We start from the raw sequence: 25,581 nt of genomic DNA, 5'->3' as shown, positions 1-25,581 counted from the left end.
GCTCATTGGAAAAATCGGACTTGACCATACCTTGCAATGTTCTTTGTCGTCAAGTCGGGAATGTTACGCGGTAAATCCAGCAAGAAAAAAAGAAAAATCTTCTACCGGCTGCTTCAGTCTTGCTCACTCGGCCCGAGATGCCCTCACTGCGGCAGCAGAGGGGAAGACAAGTTCATCCCGTTCTGTCTGCTCCTCTACCCCCTTCCCTTCCCTTCCCCAGAAAATCGTCGCTTTTCACTCGGATTATCCCAATCCCGAGTTCGTTCAACATCAAACCATCGCATTCCACCGCGTTCCAAACAATGAAAAAAGGTGGATTTTCCTTTTTTTCCCTCTCTCCTCCTGTCGCCGGATCAGGACCCACCTCTCGGGATGACTCTGACCGCAAAGAGAACGCCCTTCCCCGGCTGTGAGGTCCCGCCTCTCTCCCTTTCCTCCTTGTTCCTCCGTGCAAACATACAGAAGCGAGTCAGGAGTGTTAGTACAGTCAACTGTGGCGCATTTCCTCTAATACAGACACTATGTTGCCCGGAGCAAGTTGTGGAACGATAAAACTGGCTTCAGTGTGAACTGCAAGCAAGCAAACCCACATCAACATCTGCAACTGTACTAACACAGCGTTTTGTAATGCAGTTGTTGGGGGAGGATTAAGAACAATCTCATTTTCAGCTCAGCAATCCACTACAGTCTTCTCTCACGAAGAAAAACAGGGCTGCCAAAATAATAAACTATTCAGTATTCCTTGTAGTATAAACTGTACTTTGTTGCAATGGCCAGAAAGCCTTCACTCCTACCCTGAAAACAATCAAGATTGCACTAACATACCTTTACAACCAATATGTACTTTTTATTATCTTGCATCTATGAATTTTTACAGAAAAAATCATTAATGTTCCATATCGGTTGTTCGCGTGGGGTGCTGGAGCCCATCCCAGGCAACTATGGGCTCCAGGTGAGGGACACCCTGATTTTGGTGACCAGCCAATCACAGGGCACAAGGATACGGGCAACCAATCACATTCATACTCACACCTAGGTGTAATTTAGAATGTCTAACCAGCCAACTATTCATGTTTTTGGGATGTGTGATGAAACCAGAACACCCAGAGAAAAACCACACAAGCTCGGGGAGAACGAAGGGCGGAACCCACCTGGAATTGAACCCTTGATTTTGGAACTGCAAGGCCGACTCCCAACGCACTCGTCTATAAGACCTGGTGATTTGCAGAATAGAAACCCAGAATTTTTTAAAGGTTTTGAACATGTTAATAAACTTCATCTAGGCTGAACTGTTTCTGGTCTACTACATCTGCATCTGTTAATTTCACTTTTGTATGAAAAAATAAGCCCGTCCTTTAGTCTTTCTCCCATTTGTGTAAAAAAAATAACGTGAATTCTTTCTACAGTTGGGGAAGATAAACAAAAAAGTCAACACCAAAGTGCAACCTTTCGGAAGTCGGTGTGAACTGAGGATGGACACCAGCATGGAAGACTTGGCGATATGTGAGTCTGTTTTTACATTTCTTACATAGAGAGAATATGACTGTTATATTTTTGAAATTGCACATTTACACATGAGCTCCATGTTATTTTAGAATGCTTTTTGTCTGTTTCATGTCAAAATGATAGTACTTGCCTTGTTAACAAAAACAACATTCAGACATGTTTTCGGTTTCTAAAATCTTGTTGGTATGTAAATAATGGCCATTTTCACTGTGTTTTGTGTTGAAAAGCCTCAACATAGGCAGCATACATGTTTCCTTCTTATTCACTTGACTAAACTGATGATATAAAGGGCGTAAGAGAAATTAAAACATTCAGTTCAATTCAGGGTATCAGCAGTTATGAAAATTATTCACTAAATGCTGTGTATTTTTTCTAAATCATAAATGAAAATATCTGGAAACCATATGTATTTTTTACATGACCCCCGTGTTCCTATTTTGATTGTTTTATTTGTCTTATGACTATATGGATGACAATTATAGCAACTCTGAAATAGTATGCTTCTTCAACACCTTTTCCCAAGATATCAAATACCAAATAACAAGTCTATGTGCTATTCTGCACTAGGGCTGCATTAAGCAAAGACAAACTTGCATATTTTCATGGGCCCATGAACATCTGTCATGTTCTTTCTCTCCTGAGAACATTTACACACATTTCTGTCATATGGGCAAGTGTCTTCCATATATCAAATGACATTAACGTAAATACGCGATAGAGACTGTGACCACATGTTTTCCAGGGAATGTAGTCTGCCTTGCACTGTACATTGTATGGACCACCTGATTCAGGAAGTGCACATATTCAAGCCAACATCCTTCCTAATTGCAAACATCCCTCACCAGCCAACACAATCATCTCCTTTCCAAAAAGAGTTAGGTGATAGCACGCACATGTCGTGTGCCTTTGCCTTCACTTTTTTTTCTTTCTTCTGTTTGACACAGACAGGATGCATTTTTATGTTATCCAAATCCACACTAATCTCCATAATCCCATGCACAGCCCTAAAGTTACGCAGAGTCAATAGTACAAGGGTCCGGTGAGGAAGTCAATAGTTACCCGGAAATATTATGACCTCATCAAGGGAGAGCATTGAAATTAACAAAGGGACGACTTTACGCTACTACACGGCTTATCTAGCTTTACTACTTTGTGTTCTTTTACCAGCGTGGATGAGGATTAATGTGTTTAATACACTATCCTCCCAGAGCGGGTTATGGCTGCTATTTAACACGTATAACCCAGATGAGCCCAAATGTAGGGCAGCATGTCATGTCAGGAAAACGCACTTATCCTTAGACATTCAACTCATAGTGGATTTGCATTGATTTTGTACATTTTGCAACAATTCAATGCAAAATGTATTATTTCTATATATTTTTAGAATGCTTTTATTATTATGCCAAGCAATATTTTGAATTATCTTTCCCTTGTATTGTTTGTGAAAGCAATATAAATTGGTTCATATGTTGTAGACATATAGTAATCATGTCTATGAAATATAGAGAAAGAGGTGGTTCGGAAAAGAGAAGGATCTATTCTAGGAGAGTTGCGAAATCTCATTTGGTAGAATTGGGGAGACCTCTTGTGGTTGGAAAGCAACATTTGCAACTTTCTACCATATTGGTTTTGCTATCTATCTTAAATCTATCTCCCTACAGACTCCCTTGGCATTTGTACAGAACCATTTAAAATAACTTAGCTTAAAATAGCTTTTTAATAAATAATAAAATATAATCAATCTAAAATTGGTGTATAATAAGGATAATCAGTTCCTGTATCAATACAAGATTAACTTGAATTTCAATTACAATGGTGTCAACATGTTTAAACTTGTGAAAAATGTTATCTATTTTAAGTAGACAAAAAACTAATACATCACTCAACTGGTTCTCCTCTTAAACACAGGAACATTTAATGCTGTTGAGCATCATACACATGTAAAAATTAATTAAAAAATGTACTCATTGAATTGTATATGTACCTTATTTTGCCAGTCAGATTTTTATCACACTTTCCCTCTTTTTATGAGATATCACTTTGTGTTTTTTTTTTTTACTGTACAACATCTACAGTTTATCTCTTTGAATGTGGGTTTTCCATGACAAAAATCATTTGAACGTTTATGTTATTCAGCAATGTGAGATCCCATAAGATTGAAGTGTAGTAAAATAAAACACAAGGGGGTAATTAAAAAAAACAGGTTTCAATGTGAAGTCAGTTTAAACTTTCCAGTTAGCTCAAGATTGGGCGTGTCTGCTCTGGATGACAGCATAAATTTCACCATGTGGAATTTCCAAAGAAGTCATTTGCACCTCCTTCTTTTGTTACTTGACGCTCGTCTTAAATTTTACTCCAACGGAGACATACAGACACACAGAAGAAGACACAAAGAGAAGAGAGTGCATGCATGGTAAGTCAGCTTTTTTTAAATATATTTTTAATGCCATTTTTTTTGTTTCGATTGTAATTAAAATTCCTTCTCCATGGCAACACATAACTTCGATAGTTGCTCAGGATGTACTTTTAAATCAGGTCTGCGTGATTGTGTGACATTTAACGTCAGGCATTTTATTGTAGCCTTAGATAATCTGTAACAGAGAAATTGTTTTTGAATAGCCTCCGTAAATCTTTAACTAAAAGCAGACGTGTAGAGTGTAGACAGTACAACTCTGAATCATTTGTTTTCTTTGTGACAGATTAATGTTGCATCTTTGTTCCTTTATGTAATTATCTTGTATACAAGACATCTTGCAAAACTGAATTCCATTCAACTCCTTTTCACTTTCTTTCACAGTTGAAATTGAAGTGAACTTGAGACCACAAAGGAGAAACCATGGTAGACTTCCTATTGAATGTGTTGCTTCACTTCTTGTCTTAAAATGTTCTTATATCCTCTAAGTGTAACAACAACGAGCTGTGTAATTCACTATGAAAATAACAGCTGGTTGTTATTTTTGTAGGAGGATGAGATTGAAAATATTTTCTTAGGGCTGTTAATGTCATTTTATAAATGACCACAATCAATAATAGTTGGTGGTCTTATTTTCATTTGATTAGCATTTGCTGACTTGCCTGCTCAAAGTAAATACTTGCTAGTTATCTTTATAAACAGCATGATCAGATAGGCATCCTATTCTTCTACTCGGTATCTTAATTTGTTTTTATTTCGTTGCATTTTATATACATAATTTGCTCAATTTGATGGTGCTGACATTCCATTTATACTTTTCTCATTTCCCACAGGCTGAAACGTGGCTCTCCACAACAGAAAGTGCTGCAACAGTCACTCCTTTGCTATCCACAACCAATAATGACTCTGAATTTCTGGATTCTCCGTTTCGTTATCACCTTTTCCCCACTGCCTATGGCATCATCTTCATTGTGGGACTCTTTGCCAACATCTACGTGTTGTTTGTGCTGCGTTGTCTACGAGAAGCCAGAGCCATGGAGGAAATACGCATCTATATGACTAACTTGACTATTGCAGATCTCCTCTTTGTGTGTGCACTCCCCTTCTGGATTGGTTATTACAGCCGCAAAGGCACATGGGTCTACGGAGATTTCTTATGCCGACTGACCGGCTCCTTTTTTTTCATCAATGCATACTGCTCCATCCTCTTCCTCGCTGCCATCAGCGTCAACCGATATTGGGCAGTCACCAGGCCTTTAGACGCAGCCTCATCGGACCACCGGTGCAGGGGAATCGCCGTTTGTACTCTCATCTGGTTGACGACTGCCTCCATGGCCTTCCCGTTTCTTGTCAAACCGGGAACCAGCCAGGATGGGAATATCACCCGCTGTTTTGAAGGTTATCAGAACACCCCCGACTCATCCAAAATAGTCGTGGCCATTGCACATTTCGTAATTATAGGAGTATTTATTGTCGTATTTGCACTGGTGGTGGGGTGTAACCTCCTCATCGCACGTGCCTTGTTCTCACAAAGTGTCCCCAATTTGCAATTGAAGTCTGGAACAGTATCTGGGAAGTCCAATTTGTCAATCTCATCAAGGAAGTCCACGGAAATGAAACGCAGGGCTGTGCAGATGCTTATGGCGGTGGTTGGCGTCTTTGTCATTTGCTTTCTGCCTCATCATTTGGTACAAGGCTTCTGGACATTGGCGGCACTGCAGATTCAAGAAGGGTGGGGCCACATGGACTGGAGTGATGAGACTGTGCAGGCTCTCAACGACATACACCAGGTCACCTTATTTCTCATGGGTCTAAACTGCATTCTGGATCCTGTGGTGTACTGTTTTGCCACCACGAAATTTCGAAGGTTTATAATGGCTCATCTGAAAGGTCTGGTGAAGGGCGAGGCCTGCTCCTCCTACACCGTCAACTCACAGATGTCTTTAGACAGCCGGCACATGAGCCAGAGACTTCATGTAGAGGTCCCTCAGCCCGAACTGCAGTGACTCCAATCCAGCCATCGAATGGCATAGCCAAATAAACTGTAGATTTACACTGATGTACTGTGTCAGAGCCTAACCCAGCTGGATTTGGGTTAAAGGTGGACTATGACTTGCCATATTTTATATACAGAAGAAGAGCTCTCTCAATATTGACACTGTGACATAAAGGAAAGGCTACCTGTACTGAAACCCAGGTGGTTATATATAAAACTTCATCAACAGCAAGTACCTCCAGTGGTACACACTCCTTATAGTGGTACACAAAAGACTGACTTTAAATATATTTTTTTAAACCCACTACAGTCAATTCATCAAATGCTGTTGTGTTTAATATTAAACTACAAAAAAATCACATTTATTGTTGTGAAGTGGTTTCTTTTCAAATATTTATTAAAAAAAATTCCTCTCTTTGTAAGTGGAAGGAAATGAGTCAGTATGTCGCGCTCACCTTGTGCTATCATGTCCTAATCTTTCTTATTTTCCGTTATGGGCAACTATTTCCGTAGGTGACTGCAAATGTGTTAATGAAAATAATATTAATAATAATAATAATAATATATATACTATGATTTAAAAATGGTTCTGTACAAATGTTTTCCTGACTATCTTTTAAGAAACATTATATCTAATATAGTTTGGGTTACAGCACTGAATACAGACCCCTGGTTTGTGAGATTTAGTGACAGGTTTCAGTAAATCTGAAAAAAAAACAAATCTTGTTGGGAATGAATTTAAAAATCAAGTGAACGCATGAAATATCACGGTCTTGCTGATTCACTGCCACTACTTTTAAAATGTACAGACTGAATTGTGTCAATCTGACTTCCTCTGTGACATAGTATCCATAGAAAAGAAGGAAGTTTTGCAATTTTTGAGTTCTCTACATGTCTGACTCTCTTTCACACACTAACAGAATGCAATTTTACCCTTTTTCTAAACAGCATTTGAGGTATTCATGTTATTTCATGTTTCCATTTTTTTTAATGAAATCTTAGCAATACAGCATTTCTTCAACTTGAAGTGAAAGGGTGCTGAAGTATTGCCATTTTAAATGAGGCTTTCCCTTTGAGTGTCTAATCTTGTGACACAACACAGTGACTTTCCACTTGTTTATTCCCCCCAGCATATACGGAATATCTTGCCAATTTGAAGCACAGTCTACAGTTTATACTTAATCACAATGTGAGTTCATTCAAGTGAATGTAAATATATATATTCATCTTTCTTTGTTCATGGCAGAACTCTTGTGGAATCCAGATCTGTGTAGGTTAGGTTTGTGTTGGAGTAGTTCATGTAAACCTGTCCATCGTTCTCCATTTTGGGAAGCCCTCCCCTGTGATAAAGAAAAAAAAAGTTAACTTGTGTAAAAAAACAACATCATTTCCATGGTCCGAGCCAAAATAAGTAGAGAAAGCTAACAAGGAAAAAAAAGCAATATTTTTATCCTAAAATCTGTTTCAATTCAGTTGTATTTATTTAAATTCCATTATATTATGTTGACTTCCCTCCCAGAAAGTACATTTTGTCATATGATGGATAAATTGAGAGTAAAAATAATCCTACATATGTAAAACACAATCTAGTGTTAAAGTAGTAAATGATAACGTATAAAAAAAGACCGTGCTTCTTACGTTGTGTCCTTTCCAGACTTCTGCAAATCTGTTAAAATTTTTAAAATACAGCAACCGAGCATATCTACTTTTTTCAAAATTTTCTTCTCATGTTGTGCCAGGCGTTGTACCTTTAACTCCAGTGTTGGCAACACTCCCCTTGTCTCTAGCTCTTTGCCAGCACAGGCAAAACAAAGTCGTCATATTCATGACCAAGGCCAGAAGAGACAGAGCTAAGGCAACTATCACTATACTATCTGTAACATAAATGCATTAAATTAACAAAGTCCCAAAAGGTCATATTGTGTGCATCAGAGTGCACGTTTACTGATGAGTGACAAGAAGTTGCTGAGGTCATGACTTGGGTCATATCGAAAGCTTTTCACCACAAGCACTGATAAGTATTTTGCAACTGTGAAATGAGGTTAAAAACATTGCTTGTAGTCTTTCCCCACGGAAATACCAATACTGATAAATGTTAAGGCAGATATTGGTCCTAAAAAACCCCCTCAAAACACAGTAAAACTTGATAACTATGAAAACAAAATGTCCTGATATCGTTACATGAAGTTAATTTTTGATTCTCAAATCTTTAAAGTCCTTAGTTTTATTATCTAATGCTTTTATTGAATGGAAAAGTTCCTCCTGTCCATTTCTGCATTGTTCACTTAACACTGCAAGCCAAAAACTCATTTTTTTCATATTTAATTCACACTGTTCACTGCTAAATTAATCTTGATAAATATGAAAGTTATCAGACGAAATGTTGGAATTCAGTGTTAGGACTTCAGCTGTAAAACCAATGAGAAACATTTTTGAAAACATGCATTCGGTACTCTAATTTTAAATGTCTAAATTACCTGTGCAGCAGATGTAGCATAACAGGAGTGAATGTGAAAGGGACACTCTCTTGAGATTATTTCAGTCCAATGTGAGTCAAAACACAGGTGAGACTGGAGGAAGTGAGACTACCAATGGCACAAGAAGGGAAGTGTTCACTTCCCTCATAAATGTTCCGTTATTAAACAAGTCAGGCACAGTAATAACTAGTGTTGAAATTAATAATTTGATGGAAAAATATGATAAGTGGAATATCTAGTGCGCGGTGGACAAACTTTTCCACACAGGGCTGTACAATCTAAATCTATACAATTCTAATGGGAAATAAATCAATACAATTTGGTGATGCCACACAATAAAACTCCAAAGGAGATTTTATTTTATTTGATAATAATTAATCATTCCCTATATTTTAGAACAATAGATGTCCAATTCCTTCAAACTGAAAGGCCCCAATGCTCATATTTCAGTGGAAATGACGTCAATAGACATTCACTTAACTGTGATTGGCAATGGGTGACAAACTATAGTGAGTTTTAGTCTCCTAAATTTCTAGTTCTGAGACCCCAAAGTGCTGAAAAACAAACAATTCACACTTAACTTTGGAAGCTGGAGGCCAGTAAAACTAGACTTGAAGCAACTTTTAATAGTAAATGCTTTGGGAAAAGTCTTATCAGCTGCACTCGACACATTCTCTCTCGAACTATTTCCCGCTTGTGGTCACCTTCAGGCACTGGCAGTGTTAGAACGCTCCAATTTTTGACCAGCTGAAATCTTTCTCCCCTTAGGCAAGTCAAGCTGAGAGGTCAGGATAAGTGGCTTTTTTTTTTTTTTTTGCTTTTTCTAACACCTGAAGGAAGAATAGGTTTCTCCAATGAGTGGAAATTTCAGTGGAAATATTATTTTAGTTCCTATGTAAAGGTCTTGCAAAATTGGATAGATTTATAAAGTTCAATCACAGAATTGTTGATTCCACCCTACCCCAGCATGTCATATTTGTAAATATTTTACTCTTGTAGCTGTTTAGTTCTCTATAAAGCCGATACGATGCAATTGCACTTGCTTGATTAGGAAACCTGTCCACCCAAAAAATGAAATGCTCACAGAGTGGCTGTGACTTCCTCTTAATAAATGTGTTTGGAACACAATGGGCAGCTTAAACATATACTATTATTAAGTAAAGATGAATCATACACTTATCATGTGTGACATGTATAGTCATTTCACATCATTATCATTTCATGACTCATTACTCATTCAATCATTATTTTGTCCTAGATGTGCCATGGTCGAGTCTTACTTCAAGAAAAACTCTGTGTGTGTGGGCCTATTTGCTTGCATTGTATTTTTTTTCTATGCCTTTCATGTGCTAATGATGCTTATTATTTGCATTGTGTAGTGCCTGCCCTTTGGTTACAGCATGCAGGGTGTCATTGGATAATATCTGTTTTACACAAAGAAAAAATAGGTTTTAATCTGATTCAATTTTAATTGTTTTAAAAATAAACATCAAAGTACATACAAGAGTACTTTTCAGCTACTTTGGCAAATTCACACTTTGCCACTAGAGAGCGCCCAGTACCTTTTTTTTCCCCCCTAGGTGCCTGTCAAATTAAAGTAGAGCTTGTTTTCCAGGGCCCTGTTTTGTGGTTGTTGTACCAATCAGAAAATGTTGGGCATACAAATACAAACAAAACCATAATTAACCTTATGGTTACTTTATATCTAGGAAGGTTTTGTCAAGTAGGTATTTTCATCACTTGCACTTTTGCAAATAGGAATATAAGGACAAAATCAACTTTCAACACAATTTATTTTAAATATATGCTTTAAAACACATGCCAAAAGGTCCCAAATCTCTGTGTTCACACATTGTGGACTTTGGCAATTAATAATAGCGTATAAACGAATGGCAGTGTGACATGAGACATTGTAACAGCGTAGAACAACACAGTCATCACTGGTGTCCAGATGGGTGCTTTGTTTGCCAGGCAGGAAATGGCACAATACTCTGTGTAATATTTCATTGTGCCACAAAATTGACATGACCATGGACACGGTCCTGCTCGAAAAATTCCGATACATTTTCAAACTTCTGTTTTGCTTGCTCCCCATTTGAGGTCAGAAAGTATCTACAATTTTATCAATAGCTGAAAAACTGACTTTTGACCATCTGATAGTCCCGACTAATCTCCTTAAAAATTTCACCATCTACAGCTGTCCCTTAAATTAATTGAATTTTTTCCATGGAATAAATTGCCTTCAAAACACTACCTCAGATAATCTTATTGAAATGAATGATCAGTACACTACTTTAATATTATGCGTTCTGGCCAAAAAGAAAAGAATGCATGACCGTGAGTATTTTCTAATGTAACACCACCACAGTTTAACACATCTCCCAAAACTTTGTAAACAGAAGGTATCTAATAATAAATGGAACATGTCCACCCTCATGTCAAGCAGATACAGTACTTGCGGGGCCTGCATTCTACCACAACTGCAATGTGCAGATGCTGCCCTCAGCCTCGTGTTGAACAGATGTCACGGGGAAGTTGATACCGTCCCAGGGCTGAGTGGGGGACAAATTACAAAGCACTGAATATAACCTTCAGATTACAGATGGCCCCTATCAGAGGCTGCCGGCAGGATTTGCTAGAGGTAAATACCGTGGGGGTAATCCAGCATGGGAGCCATAGGGCCACGGAACAGGCACCAGATGGTACTCATGTATATCTATGTGCACAATCTGACGGTGGGATTAAGTTTCATTTGTCAGAGATCAATCTGTAGACCATCAGCGGATCATAACCCTGAACTCTGCACAGTTTGTTTTTAGCCTCAGTCCACTTTATTAAACTAAAATCACAAAAAATATCATTCAGTTTTACAAATGCAACAAGTTAAAAACAACAACAACATGTATTATTTGTGTGTATACACAGTAGTTTCCTGTTCTACATGGTGTCCCTTCAGTAAATAAAGCCATAATGATCTTGTTATGCAACTTATATGTATCTGGGTTGTATATATTGTAGTAGTAGGAGGAGTATTATTATTAGAAGTATATTAGTAGTAGTGGTGGTAGTAGTAGTGGTGGTGGTGGTAGTATTAGTGGTAGTAGTGGTGGTGGTAGTATTAGTGGTAGTAGTGGTGGTGGTAGTAGTAGTGGTAGTAGTGGTGGTGGTAGTAGTAGTAGTAGTAGTGGTGGTGTTGGTAGTAGTAGTAGTGGTGTTGGTAGTAGTAGTAGTGGTGTTGGTAGTAGTAGTAGTAGTGGTGGTGTTGGTAGTAGTAGTAGTAGTGGTAGTGGTGGTGTTGTTAGTAGAATTAGTAGTAGGTTCAGTGGTGGTGTTGGTAGTAGAAGTAGTAGTAGTAGTAGCAGTGGTGGTGGTCGTATAGGAGTAGTTGTGGTAGTAGTAGTATATACAAGTAGCATACTTTAAGTAAGCCTACATTTTTGCTGCATTTTTTCTGTATTAATACTTGCTGTCATTTGTCCTAAAATTATGACCATGACGGTAATTGATTCTCATTTCTTCAAAGTTCCATGTGATTGTAAAGGGAAACGAGTTGCATGCATTGAGTGACCTTTGGCGCCAGGTGAACAGAGAAAGCAAACGCGAGCGTGCACACTTTGACTTTCAACCTCAATTTTCCTCACGGCGAGAAGTATCAGACGGACAAGGAGGCGAGAAGCAAAGTGCTAAACAAAGGCAAAGAGACAAGGGTGCCTCCCTTAATTCTCCGACTGCGAGAGGTTGGCGGGCTCGTTGGAGCTGGCACGCTACGATTACCATCCTGTGTTACATTTCCTCCCACACATTACTCTTCCTCTCCCCCTGCTCTTGTCGCTCACACCCTCTTTGTCCTTGGCGTAATTTCCTCGTACGACATTAGCAAGCAGGCGACTAATGAATTTTCTTATCTATGTGAATTCAGTGGCTTTTGTGATCACGGGCATTGTTTTCACTTCTACTATTCCCCAAATTGAAGGCGTGCTTAAAAAGGAAGCATGGAACACAGGCGGAGTGGAATTTTCAATTTGTGTTCTTCACAAGAGTAAAGTAAATATTCGGATTTTGCTGGAAGGTGATATTTTTTTATAGCATTGACATCAATTCCAGCCAATGAGTTAACTTGAACTTGTTTAAGTATTTTATTGCTAGACTGGTTTTGAGCAATGGATTGACCAATGTATATACATCATAGTATCTGAAATTTTAGGGATACAAGAAAAACAGTCAATATTCATTTCTACTCATTTTCACTATACGATTGTAGTGCTGATAATAACTGGTTTGAAAATTAACAGCCTACACAGCTCATGTTTGTTTCAAATGCAATTTTCATTTTCATTGAATATTTAGTTTTGAGAATAACAGCCAGTAAAATAGTCACATTCAGCCACTATGCAATTTATTTTCAATGGGAAAAAATATATATATATTTTTTTTTAAGTAACAACTATCGAGAACTGTGAAGTAGTTGATTTCCTTTTGTTGTCCACTCTGGATTCTTGTGGCAGTTCAGTTCCAGGATTTGAATTTGACACCCAAGTCCTAACCCTTGAAGTCAATACACAGTAGTACATCTACCTTGTTGACAAATAGGTCTTAATGACAACATCAGCAAGCCCACAGTGGAATTCCCTTCCAAGTAGTTAGTGACTTTGTGACCCGTGACGCCTTGTTAAATCCCAGTGGTAGTACGGACTCCATTCCAAGTGACATCTCGCTAAATGCAAGTTCAAACACTCACACGCACACACTGTAAGTGCTAAGCATATTCTTCTAACACCTTTTCAGATAACAGAATGCAAATGGGGTGTTATGTGAGGATAAGGGTGAAAAAAGTGAAAAAAAAATATTAAATGGTGAGAAGTGGGGCATCAAAACAAGCGAGCCCATTTATAAATTCACTTAAGAATTCACACAATTAGATGTCCTCAAACTTTTTGGTCTGAAAACCGTTCTGAGCAATGTGGGTTTGCACGCCCCCCTTTTCTCCCCACCACCATTTTTAAAATATACAACATTAAAATTTACTGCAATTGCATTTACCACCAGCCACTCCCCAATTTATGGACACCCACCACAGCAACAATAGTGTATGTACGCATCAGCCACTTTTTTGTTGTTGTAGCTCCCTTAAATGTGAATATCTGGCACTGCAATCAGTTTGAATTAATTTTTTGAGCCTAAGGCTTCATCCACTTCATTACTTTTATGTAAACAAAGATAAGACGGAACTCTCCGCGTGCTGCGTTTACTGGATGGATTAAATTAAATTGAGGTGAAGAAATCAGCAGCAAAGTGCCCGTTGCATAGCTTCAATGTGCGCTTTTCTATTAGATGTAGTATGCAGTTGCGTGAGATTAGTCTATTTAATGTTGCCTCACTAATGAGAAAGCACGGCAGGCCTCGTGAAACGTCACTCGGAACATGATAATTGAGGAACATGAATTGGAGTTGTCTCATATAGTTTATGAGCACACAAGGCATGTGGCACATAAAATTGGAGTTAGATGGAGGCCATACAGATGACCAACAACTATTGATTGAGGTTTTACATAGTTATTTCATTTCAGGTATTCATGATACATATATATTTTTTAAATTAATGTTTTTTAATTTTTTATCTGCAGTACTTTTGTGTAATACCGTGTATTTATGCTGCTTCTTTTTTTATCTGAACATTTTAACATGTAACGTATGTCAGGAACGTTTAAAAAAAATTCTTGCTTATATTTAGCATTTACTTGATACAAAACACTTTGTAAAAATGTTAACTGTTTTAAATGATAAGGATGCAATGTCTGGTATTAATCCCTTTAATTTAGTTCAAGTTTCAATAATAATTATTGCTGAAATGCTAAAGAACCTTGACAATAATTACTCTAAAATGTTACACATACCTGATAGAAGTTAAAACACCAATTGTATGATGCTTCAATATATATTTTTTCTTTACAGAGATAAGACTTGACCCACTCAGCATAATAATTTCTTATTATGACTTAAAGTATTCTACCTGTTGAGGTCAAGTGGCAGTGTTTATTTGTCTTATTATTAAATGAAAAATATCTCATCTGCTTCATCACACTGCAGCACTCTCTCTCAAAGTAATGCTCTCTGAAGACTTTGCAAACTTATGCAGGGACTAAATTACAGTTGCTGAGAAGTGTCAGGCTAATTGCATATGACAAAGGAAAAATTGTCACAACACAATTTACTTAATTGATTTTTTTTGTCATTGTGAACATTCAATTTCCATTGACAGTGGGTGGGACTCAATCCCATTCTATGAGTTAACAGTAGTGTCAGTATGTCTCCCTATTGTGGTTTTCGATGCAATTAACTCAGACATCCGTTGTGTCCAAGAGCCCATGCAAGCCTCATTACACCGGCCTCGCCATCCAACTACAAACAGCCAGTACCTACCAGTATGTCCCCTTCCCGCTATGACATATGGCATTGTTTTTTTGTTTTGTTTTTTTCTTCTTCCTTTGGAAGCAGCCAGTGGAAGAACAGACGAGCGCTAAATGACCAGAAAACGAAAACAACCCAATGAAGGCAAAGACGAAAAAACAAGAGAAGAGCAGAGTTGTGGAAAAGAAATGAGTAATGGAGTGAGGTGGAGAGAAAGGGCTTGAGAGGGTGTGAAATGAGAGAAGAGAGTTTAATTTGTTTTTTTCGCCAGTGTCGCGCCGTCACAGAAATGTGTTTACCAGCCCCTGCTTGGCTATTAGTGACACTCGGGTGCCCCTGCAGGAGAAACCAAATAGGTTCATAACTGCCTCATGTATCCTCCAAATGTTCCCATAGCTCTCCGTCTGTTGGACTGTGTCATTCCGTATGGCTCTAAGCCGACCTTCATCAGATCATTTTCCGCCTTTCCCGATCTGCGTTGGACTTTTTGCATTGTTCTCACAAAAGTACATTGCCTACATCATGTCAAACAGTGTGCCTGAGTTTTATTGTGAGTCTTAATTTGAGTTAGCATTGGTCTGGATTTCTTAAAATACAGGGCACCCTTTCTGACTCCTCACATTTCTTTCTCATTGTGTTGAGTTGCTGTGGGAAAGACTCGTCCATAAGGTGACACAAGGAGTCACCATGGTAGCAACTCAGGAATCATCACTGCTTTTTGTCTTTTAACCTGGCTGTGTTTTCTATCTTTTGCTTGCAAGACCTCTTACACTATTTTTTTCGCTGTTTCGGACCATAGCCTAAGGCGGGTTGCAAGAGCCTTCTCTATCAAGTCACTTATACCAATACAAACAAGCTTTAACACATTTTTTTTATTGTTGAGATATAACACAGTTTTTCTTTGTGATAGATTTGAAAATCAATAATCAACTACTGCAAGTCTTTTGGGTGTTTTCTCCTTGAAGTCGCTCTTCATTGTCGACATTGCAGTTAGTTAGATTGAATATTTTGTATTTTGGGAATTTATGCGGGAAGATCCATTCCTTTGGAAGGAATCAAAGTCAGTTTTAATGTATTTAGGTAATGGATTTATTGCAATGGTTACTTGATTTGTTAGTATAGATTTGAAGTATTGCAGCAGTATAACCCTCTAATTCTCTTATGAAGAAAACTAATTGATTGTTCCTTTCATTTATTGGCAAAGTGATGGCGGAAGAAGTCTGAATACTGTCAATGTATACAAAAGAAAATGCCTACAGCAAAGTGGCAGGTTCTTTTTCTCGAGTTAACATTCCCTTTCACATTGTTGACCCGAAGCTTTTGACTTGGGGCAGGCCTGGAGGAAAACTAAAAGAGACAAATCAGAGTGAGATACTATATGCTAGAACCAAAAGGGAAAACAATTGTTTGTCTTTCTATCAACATCTGGAAAAGTTGGTGTGTGTTTCATAGTGTGTGTGTGTGTCCTAAGAGGATTTAAGCAGGGAAAGCTGCTGGAAGTAATCTTGCGGCCCTCGCCTGATAACAGCTCTCCACCTGGAGCCTCATATGGTACACCATCAATCAAGAATGTGTACTTTGCTAGAGATGGGAGGGCCAAGGATGGAAGATTTTTTTTTTATAGATGAGTTATTAAATAATATACAGTAATATACATCACTGTTGCAGATGTGTTGTCCTTTAGATGCTATATAAACAGCATTGAATAGAATTTTCTCCATTCTACTTGTTAGGCTTGTTAAAAGGCTGCATTTTCGTCAATATTTGTTTATGATTCATTTATCAACAAAATACTATTTGAATATTCCCAGAGAATTCTAATTTTACAGAGCACATGATGGATTTTGAGACATTTTCTCTCGCAAATATTCATCAGGATGCACGTTATCAAATGGCATATCTTATGATGTTCCTGATTTAATGGGCCCTCAGCTCTAACGTGTCTGACAGATAATCAATGACCCACTCAGCTGGCCCGATACGATGACCTCTTTGCAGGGGAGAGCCTCAATCTCGTCATGCCAGTGTAAACACTATGGATTCCCATCTGGGCTTTTGACAAAATTGTCACACATCTTCTGTCACCACCTTTTGTGTGCTCTTATCTTGGGTTGTGTAGTCCTATTGGCACACAACTAATACCCAGATTAGTATACAGGCTACAAAAAAATGGGAATGCCCATACTGCCTGGTTTTGCGGAGTTCATGGAATGTGGTTCACAACACTAATGGAACAGGAATTAATACCTCTTTAGCTGGGCACTAATTTAACTCTTTGGTGGCCATTGACGGTGCCATTGACATTTTTATTTTACAAAATCTACTGTCATCTCTTGATAATTGCCAGGCTTTCCCAGGTAAACTGTATTGTTAAAATGAAATGTAAGAAATACTATGATAGAATGCAATAATATATATATTTTTTGTGGGCCTTAAGCAGCATGAATTTCAGTTTTTAGTAATTTTGGTATTATGGCTATGTCAATTTACCAATGCATTTATATGTATTTATGTAAAAAATAATTGTCATCTAGAAATATAGTAGAATACATTTAAACAAAAGACAAAATAATGGCTTATTGAAGTTTAACAGCAGACAATAAGACTTAAGAGAAAAATATAAATCAAAAATACATAAAACTGCGAGGCACGAGGAGAGATTTTTGGAATCAGTCCATTTTCAAAACTGCTCATCAGTTCAGGGGGATTTCCCTATAAAATCCCTACAAAAGTAATCTCAGTTGAAGAAACAAATCGCTTGACCACAATCCATTCAAACCTCCTCCTCCCACTGGGCCCACCCATTTTCTCTGTTGTCTTGAAATGTGACGCTACCGCAACACATTTGTAGCCATCTCTTGGGACACTAATTGTAACTCTTATGTATAGTATATATGGTATTTGTGTGTATGAGACAAATGTCCTGCCACTTACTGCTAATGCCGCTGTCCCAAAGACTTTTAATCCAGATTATCAACAGACAGTATAAAGTCACTGACTCTGCCTTGGCACGATAACCTCGGCCCCAGAATGCTTTGCTTGGCATCATCACCTCCGTGTCAAAGCACTGCTCCATCAAGGTGAATAATGAGCATTCCATCCTCCCACTAACAGACACAATCTCCTCTAGGAGGCACTGTGTATCCAGCCAGGCGAGCAGGTTCTCCTCAGCAATGGGGTTTTTAGGCATCACGTCCACAGCACTCCGCTTGACCCATTTGATTGCAGTCACAATGTTTTCTTGCATCTTTTGACTTCACCCTGTGAGGCAGCAATGCATGACGTCCATTTTTAATTAACACCCAATTTCATTGATAGAAATGATATTCCCTGCACTTATTGCTGCAATACACTGTCAAATAATGGCAGGTGTATAGGCTATTTATCTATTTTAACATAGTGGACATGCTGAATACAGTCATCAGGCTCATAGATTTAACATAAAGTTCCAATGGACTAAAGCCAAACTCCTATTGGTTCAATCGCTTAGTTTTTTTTCCTCCATGTCATTTTAACTTTTTTTCTTGTTCCTTTCTTAACTGAATTTTAAAGACCAACAGAACAATGTGTTCTATGATTATATGCATCAGGAAACTGCAAAATACCAGACCCACTCCTCCCCATTGAAAGACATTGATCAGAAACTGTAGGACTGAGCCTACAAAAGCAGTCTTGGATGTTATTTCTGATTCTCTTCAAGCATTCTGACCACTTTAAACTGGTCATTTTCTACTCAAATAGTGAACATAACATTCTCTCAGGCAACCTGTGGCGGCACCAAATAATGCTCCGCTGTCTGCTACCCTTCTTCCATTTTCTTTTTATTCCAAATCATACTTTGCAAGGCCAACAATGGACAACAAGCCTCGGCTCATCATCTCCATGTGTCTGTTTCCCAGCATGTTCACTGACGAAGATTACCCTCCCTTCGATGAGCTTCCTCATTGGGGGCCCATTGTTCACCGTCACTCCACTTCTTTTCCTACCCCATGAATGCACCGTGGCGTGGCAATATTATTTACCGGCAGGGTCTAATTGGAATCAGCTAGAATCCTCCGCAACCATCAGGTGGGAGGTGTTTTACCGCTCGGCGGGCATCAAACATGGAGGATGAGACTTATCAACAGACTGCAGTGAGCTTGTTTTGTTTGGGAGGGGATTGATCGTTAAGTAACGTGATGTCATTGCGTTTGATCTGGCTGGGTTGTAATGGTGGGAAGTACAAATACTTACAGTACCTTCTTGCTGCATTTGTTAAGTGTCTGTTGTAATTGAGCGTGCTTATTTTAAGTCAAATTTAGACCCACAAATTGACCGTTTTTAAACAGATTTCACAATTTTAGGCAGTTACCAAGGACTTGTAGTTTCTTATTTGTTTTTCAATGTTGAAGAATTCCTTTTTCAAACATCTCCTGATATAGGATCTACTTTGATGCAGTCACTGTTGTCATGCTGAGTCAAAGTCAACCTTTTCAAACAATCTCTTTTCTTTTATCAATGTGCAAAAATATTCCACTAAAAAGGCCAACTGGTGATTCATGGGCACACAAAGCTGTCATTTTCTTTTTCAAAAAACAATCATTCATGCACCAAAGCCAAAATCTCCATTTAAAGTAGACTCTAATGGAACATGAAATTATGACATAGTGAAGCAGACCCTTTAATGAGCTACTTTTGATATAAAATAGAATCACTTAAGTTTTCTTCCTATCCTGGATTGGTCGCTTGTCAATCTAAGAACATATCAAACAACCAGCCAAGCTCACATTCAAACCTATTCATAATAAAATCATTGTACCTAGATAGATCACCAACTTTTCTGCAGCTTTTTAGGGAAATGCATTATCCTGTTTAGACATTTGCGGCTGATAAATGTGTGATGTTTTCTCTATTTTTGGTGCAAATTCCCTTGTCTATTAAAAGCTTGCAAATGTGCGGCGGAGCAAGCCGAGTATCAACAAGGCAGACACTCTTGCCACTTGCAGGTTATTACATGCTGTCATTGTTTAATTCCTGCTCATTAAATGCTCCAGACAATGAAAAAGCACCTCCGTCTTGTGGCAGCCTCTTTGTTAACCCTCTTATCTCATTCCGCCTCCAATTCTTGTTGCCTCTCTCTACCGCCGCCAGGCTTTTGTGCCTATTGTCTGACACTCAAGGACCATTTGACGGCATTTTCCATGCCACCCGTTAAATATCCTCATTCATCTCTCGAGTGAAAATCGGCTAGAGAGGGAAAACTGTGAGTGATGACGACCACAACGCGTGGAAGCCTTGGGACGTCACACGCTACTAACAGAGCAGCCTTAGTGACAGTGGTGATATAAAGTGTCATAACCCGCCGTCCTTGGATGCAGCCTTTTAAGAGACCCCGATAATTTCAACCTAGTGTAGGTGAAAGCCTTCCATTGCTACTCACAGGACACACGATGGAATAAAACATTCTGTCATATTGATTGCTGTAGGATCAGAACTGTTCCGCCACCTACTCCTAATTCTACTTGGTATTTTACTTCTGATTTTCTCTCTGTGAACATTTATTTGTTTCAAAGAGAGTTATTTGGTAATTGGAAGAGTTTGAGGAGGGCCAACAAAGATCAAGCGAATCACCTAGCTTGAGCTTGTTCTCCAATACACACCTCCGAAGCATTGGAGTGCAGAAAGGCTCAGATAAGAGGGGGCATACATACAAAAAGCTTTGCACCGCTGTAATTACTTTCATTTCATGGCCTTGCGCGCACATGCAGGTAGACTCATTATGGTTATTGCTCTTTGCTACCGCCTGTAGAGAGCACAGGTGCACACGGATGCTAAATGAACTTTTCATCATGGGCTAAATGCCTATTTCTTTCCGAGATGTAATAGGGTCCCGACCAAAAGCAAAACATAATGTGCCTCTAGATCCAAATCTATCCCTTCACCACAGTTGTAACTCAAAACACTCTTATCCCAAATCCTCTGCACACACAAATGGTAAATAGCATTACTAATCCATTCATGACAAAAATAATATCATCCATGGCTCTGTAGTTGAGTAGTTGTAGTTGCAGTTTCAATTCCCTGGCCCTGGTGACCTCGTTTAGCTAGAAACTGAACCCTACATTGCTCCTGATGGCGAGTCATCAATAAATGGCGAGTACTTCTATGGAACATTTAGCTACATGTTTTTATCATGCCAAAAGTGCTTTCACCTACACATTCAGACACCAGGCAAGGCACTGTGCACCCCCACTGGGATAAATTAAGGTTCAGCGGTATTGTGTCAAAGCACTTGGAGTCCCGTGAAGGTGCTATACAAGTCCAAGTCTATTTACTATAAACAAACTTCGTTACCAGTCTGCAGTATGACTCATTACTTATTGTGTTTATGTATGCAATTCTTTCAGTACTGATGGAGGGATCAACACACAAATCAAAGTTGTGTCTGGATGTGAGTCCTGTCATGGCCTAGTGATCTACTGTTGCCGAGGAACAGGTTGCTAATGTAGATAAATCTCTACAGTCATTACTGCAGTGGGGAGTCAGTTCATTAGCAGTCCCCTGCTAATGAATTTGTTTAGTCCTTTTTTTAATAGTCTTTCCCCAGTCTGAACATCCATGCCACCCTCTCGCCCCCATTTTATAATTTGTGCCGGTGTAAAAGAACCTTGTAAACCACTTCTATATTCTTTTTCCCAGTGAGAGTTGATGTCTAAAAGCTTCAATGTTATATGGTGGTGGATCTTATTTTTGTGTGTGTGTGTGTGTGTGTGTGTGAGTTTTGTGATCTTTGGCTCCTGACAAAAACAACTTTCACCACGGTTGCAAGTGAAATGAAATTCAAGGCAGAGAGTAGAAGGAAAATAAACATGCAAGTAAATATTTGCGCGTGTCCTTGTGCCTGAAGTCAATGGTTCTTATGAGTCAAGATGCTCTTTTTTTATAGTACACTTACACTATGCAAATATAGGAGTTGAAATATGATACAGCTTATGGTGTAAAGCCAAACATCCCCGAGGTTGACTATTACAGTATTTTTCTCGGTCGCATTTATGAATTTCACAGATCAGAAAGAAAATTCTCTTTTCGATGACTTCAACCTCTCCAATATTTATACATTCACATTTGCACTGATCATAGAGGAAATTTATCCTTCCTCTGAACAAATTACAAATGCTTTTGGTCATGTATTAGTTGCTTCATTTTCACTTTCATACTTGATAAATAACCTTATAAACTAATTTTCTTTGTCCATGTTTAAACAGAAGTGCAATGCAAGTTAAGCAAGTTATTAATCGGTATGGAAAATTACCATAAACCATGTTGATACTAGTATTGGGTTGGCCTTTTTGGGGAAGACTGCAATTGCTTGTTTTTGTTGTTGCTTTGTCAACCCCTTCCCGTTATTCTGTTTTATGTGGTTTGTTCTCATCTGCTGAGTTGCTGGTGAGATTTTATTTGTTGCCATTTGTTTTGAGCTCCGGCCCCTGTCGCTGCTAGCATCAAGTGTGCACTTATTTGTTGTGGATTAGTAATAGCCTTCAGCCAGTCTCCTTTAGACAAGGAGGCAACACAGTGTTTTAAATGAGGAAGAGTTGCAGGAGAGGATGTAGACTTCCAGGTGTGACAAATGGTTTTAAAAATGGCTCATTGGCCAGCTAAAGGAGCCCATTAGCAGAATTAGAATAGGGCTGCAGGAAGGTCAAGTCTAGCCGTGTTGCGATGTTCTTGATGCACTGAAATGTATAAAGAGAGCGAGTGGATTGTGTAGATTTACAAACTCAAGGTCAGAAGGCAAAATCATTTGAAAAATTTGGAGGTAGTACATCATCCACTTTCTACAGTGCATCACATTATACGCCCACTCATGTTCTTGGCTGTGAAATCTTAGTTGCTTTCAAACTGCAATCTCAATAAAATAGTCCATCAGAGATGTAAAAGTACAGCTATTATCCCATTCTGAATGGTGGTGTCCAAAGTGTGGACAGTGGACAATTTGCAACTAAATAATAAAAAGAAAAAAAACAAAAAAAATGGAAAAAATAAAAATAGTAAAAAAAACATTCTGCCAAAAATATTAGAAAGATAAAAAGTGAAACATAACCACAAAGAAGGAGAAAAAATACACGACGCAGTATTGTTGAATGTACTACTAAATGTGTTACTGCCAAATTGATTCTCAAACATTGATGCCTTTTTCTCGGCCTATTAATGACATTTCAACCTTGTTTTTTTGTTATATTGAGAATTAGATTTCATTACAAATATTCATTCATTTCAGGAATTGATGACCATGTGCCAAACTGCTGCTTTTTGGGAACTTCACTACCACTACTTGGACTACTGCTCGTTATGCAACTCGGAACAAAAGGTAAGCCTTGACAATATTTTGTATCTTAAAAAGCTCACAAATCGGGTTGTGCAATTATTTTTTTGACCATAGGTTTATATTTGATAAAAATCACATCTTAATTTATTCTAAAAAATAGTGTATCCTCCTAAATTTGTGTAATTCTAAACTTGCTATTTTCCCCGCACAGCCTTTTTTTTTTTTAACAAAAACCTTTTGGCAGGAAAGACCCCCTCACCCCTATAGTTCAATCCCTGATTCCTCCTTTATGATCCATTGAAATATAATAAAGGTAATTAATGAAATGTAATGTCCATCGAATAAATCGGTCACATTCATATACTTAATGGAAATAAACGCAACCAGTAATTTATGTTGGGACGTCAGGCCGACTGCTTTTATAATACTAAGAAGAAGGTTTACTGTCATTCACAGTCACCTGCTTAGCATCTTAGCACCCCAACACGCACACACACACGCACACAAGGTGTTAAGAATTCTAATGATTAATGGGGCGGTAAATGAGATTGTTACTGATGTGTGCTGAAGAGGTGAGCTGAGGTGTGGGGAGCGGGTGGTGCTGATGTAGCGACGCAAACTGCGTGAAGATTCTACCATGCATAGTAGATTTAAATCAGATTTTGCTTATAGCTTTGGAAAATGAGAGAAAATCTATATCATATGTGATGTCATCTTTAAGTATGACTATTTTGGCAGATGTTGCACAATGTGAATCATGCTTTTTTTAATGTTAATAGGAGGGATTTAAGAATATAAGGATGTATTATGAAACTTTGATAAAGTTCAGCTGAATGAGCATTTAATGACTACAATATTTATTGTACAAGTGATGACAAAAAGGAAAGAAAAGGATAACTGAGCGCTTGTGTGATAAGAACAACTGGGCATGTAATTCGATCACTTAATTCACAAGACCCACTTTCTACTATTGTCTCAGATAATGATCTATTTGATGTCACACACATCCTCAGAGGATACATGCGCATGCATACGTTTGCACATTTATTTGATATAAATCAAACCAGCCTTATGTGTGCACGAACATGGGACTTTTTCCACAGCATTATTCAAGATAAGCATTTGCATAATCTGCCAAGCCCCGGTCGTTATTTTTTGATGTGCCATACATGCGTTGCCAGTCTGCCACTGTATAAATTCTAATATACTATGGAAAACATTTAAATCCTCCTGTAAAAAAAAGACTTTTGTGAATATTTGGATTTTTTTGGCAACAATACACAACCATATACTGTACTTGTAAATTTAATATTTTTTTGCATAGGAATGTGCTCAACAAATGCCTTCAAACTGATATTTAATGGCAACTCACACAATACTGGATTATGGAGATTCTATTGGGATCCAAAGACACTTTGCCAATCTTCTCTGCCATTGGGAGAACAAAATGGAATGAATCACACAAACTATAAATCAGACAATGCAACAGTTGTAATTCACTTGGAAACGTACCCATGGTAATTTCACTCAATGTGGTGCCCCCCCGCCAACATTCATTATTCCTGCTCAAACAGCAGCGCCGGGCTTGGCGCTGCGTCCACCATGGACTTCTAAAATATGGCCTATTTTGCACACCGACTTGTCAAATTCCCAATGAATAATAGCCATTCATGCATAACACATATCAAATTGGAAATGAATGGGCAACCCATCATCTTTATGGCAGATTTCCATATGGAAACATTTTGCACTGTGGTTCCCTTTGGCGTGTTGTAGCCTATCCCAGGTGACTTTGGGCAAAAAGGTGTACTACACCCTTGACCTATCACCAGTTAGAGCACACAACCATACACAAAAATGCATTAACAAAAAATACATTAAACTCATTATAAACCAAATTTATATTGCATTTCGTTGGCACTAAAGTAAATATTTATTGTTTATTTGACTCTATGTTAATACCCAAACACTCCTATGTTACAATGGATGGGTATGGAATTATTTTCCTTAAAACAGACAATATACATTTCATTGATTTTAAAATACTACCAATTAATATTGTAGTTTTAGTCTTTTTAAACCAGTCAAACTGGACCGGATGTCATGCGCCGCCATTGGCAATCAGTAAGTTAAATGAGGGCCCTCTAATGGTTAATTGAAAGAAAAAAATGGTGTATATCTTGAGTCAACGTGAATCTACCTTTGTGCAATTTCAGGTGAGAAAAAAAGGCTTATTCCATAGCACGTTTCTTGACTTTCCTCCAAATATATGTATCTCTGTGTCCTCACTTCTGCCCTTCTCGTGCATTTCACAATGCAATAAAAGGCCATTTTCAAGCAGGGGGAAGCAGCAAAATTGTTGCTTAGAAGAGCCAATATATGAGTGGAGAGATAAGACCAAATGTACAGGCTGGCTCAGGATATTGACTGCTTAAGGTTTGGATTTATACACGGGATAGAGAGACAGAAGAAC

At 38.3% G+C, this 25,581-nt stretch overlaps 2 protein-coding genes across 6 annotated transcripts in view; one reads left to right on the top strand and one right to left on the bottom strand.

Annotated features, from left to right (window-relative positions):
• The window catches only part of luzp1 (leucine zipper protein 1), a 30,854-nt gene extending 30,263 nt beyond the window's left edge, over positions 1–591 (bottom strand). For both annotated transcript variants that reach the window (XM_077731088.1, XM_077731087.1), the window contains exon 1: positions 31–591. The gene's annotated coding sequence lies outside the window, so the exon portion shown is untranslated. The remainder of the gene's footprint in view (positions 1–30) is intronic.
• pacrg (PARK2 co-regulated) overlaps positions 1–25,581 on the top strand; it is a 142,858-nt gene that overhangs the window by 726 nt on the left and 116,551 nt on the right. For 3 of the 4 annotated variants that reach the window (XM_077731102.1, XM_077731101.1, XM_077731103.1), the window contains exons 2-3: positions 1,407–1,503; positions 23,061–23,150. Coding sequence is in view for 1 of the 4 variants with exons in the window: in XM_077731099.1 (XP_077587225.1) it covers positions 4,954–5,925 (972 nt within the window). In the remaining 3 variants the exon portion in view is untranslated. Of the gene's footprint in view, positions 1–1,406; positions 1,504–4,752; positions 6,244–23,060; positions 23,151–25,581 lie in introns of those variants that run through there. The other variant, XM_077731099.1, reaches the window with a different exon arrangement.

The sequence above is a fragment of the Stigmatopora nigra genome, chromosome 13 (genome assembly GCF_051989575.1).
Source record: "Stigmatopora nigra isolate UIUO_SnigA chromosome 13, RoL_Snig_1.1, whole genome shotgun sequence".
NCBI lineage: Eukaryota > Metazoa > Chordata > Actinopteri > Syngnathiformes > Syngnathidae > Stigmatopora > Stigmatopora nigra.
Note: the sequence above shows the minus strand (reverse complement) of the source record. Positions and strands in the feature narration are given on the sequence as shown.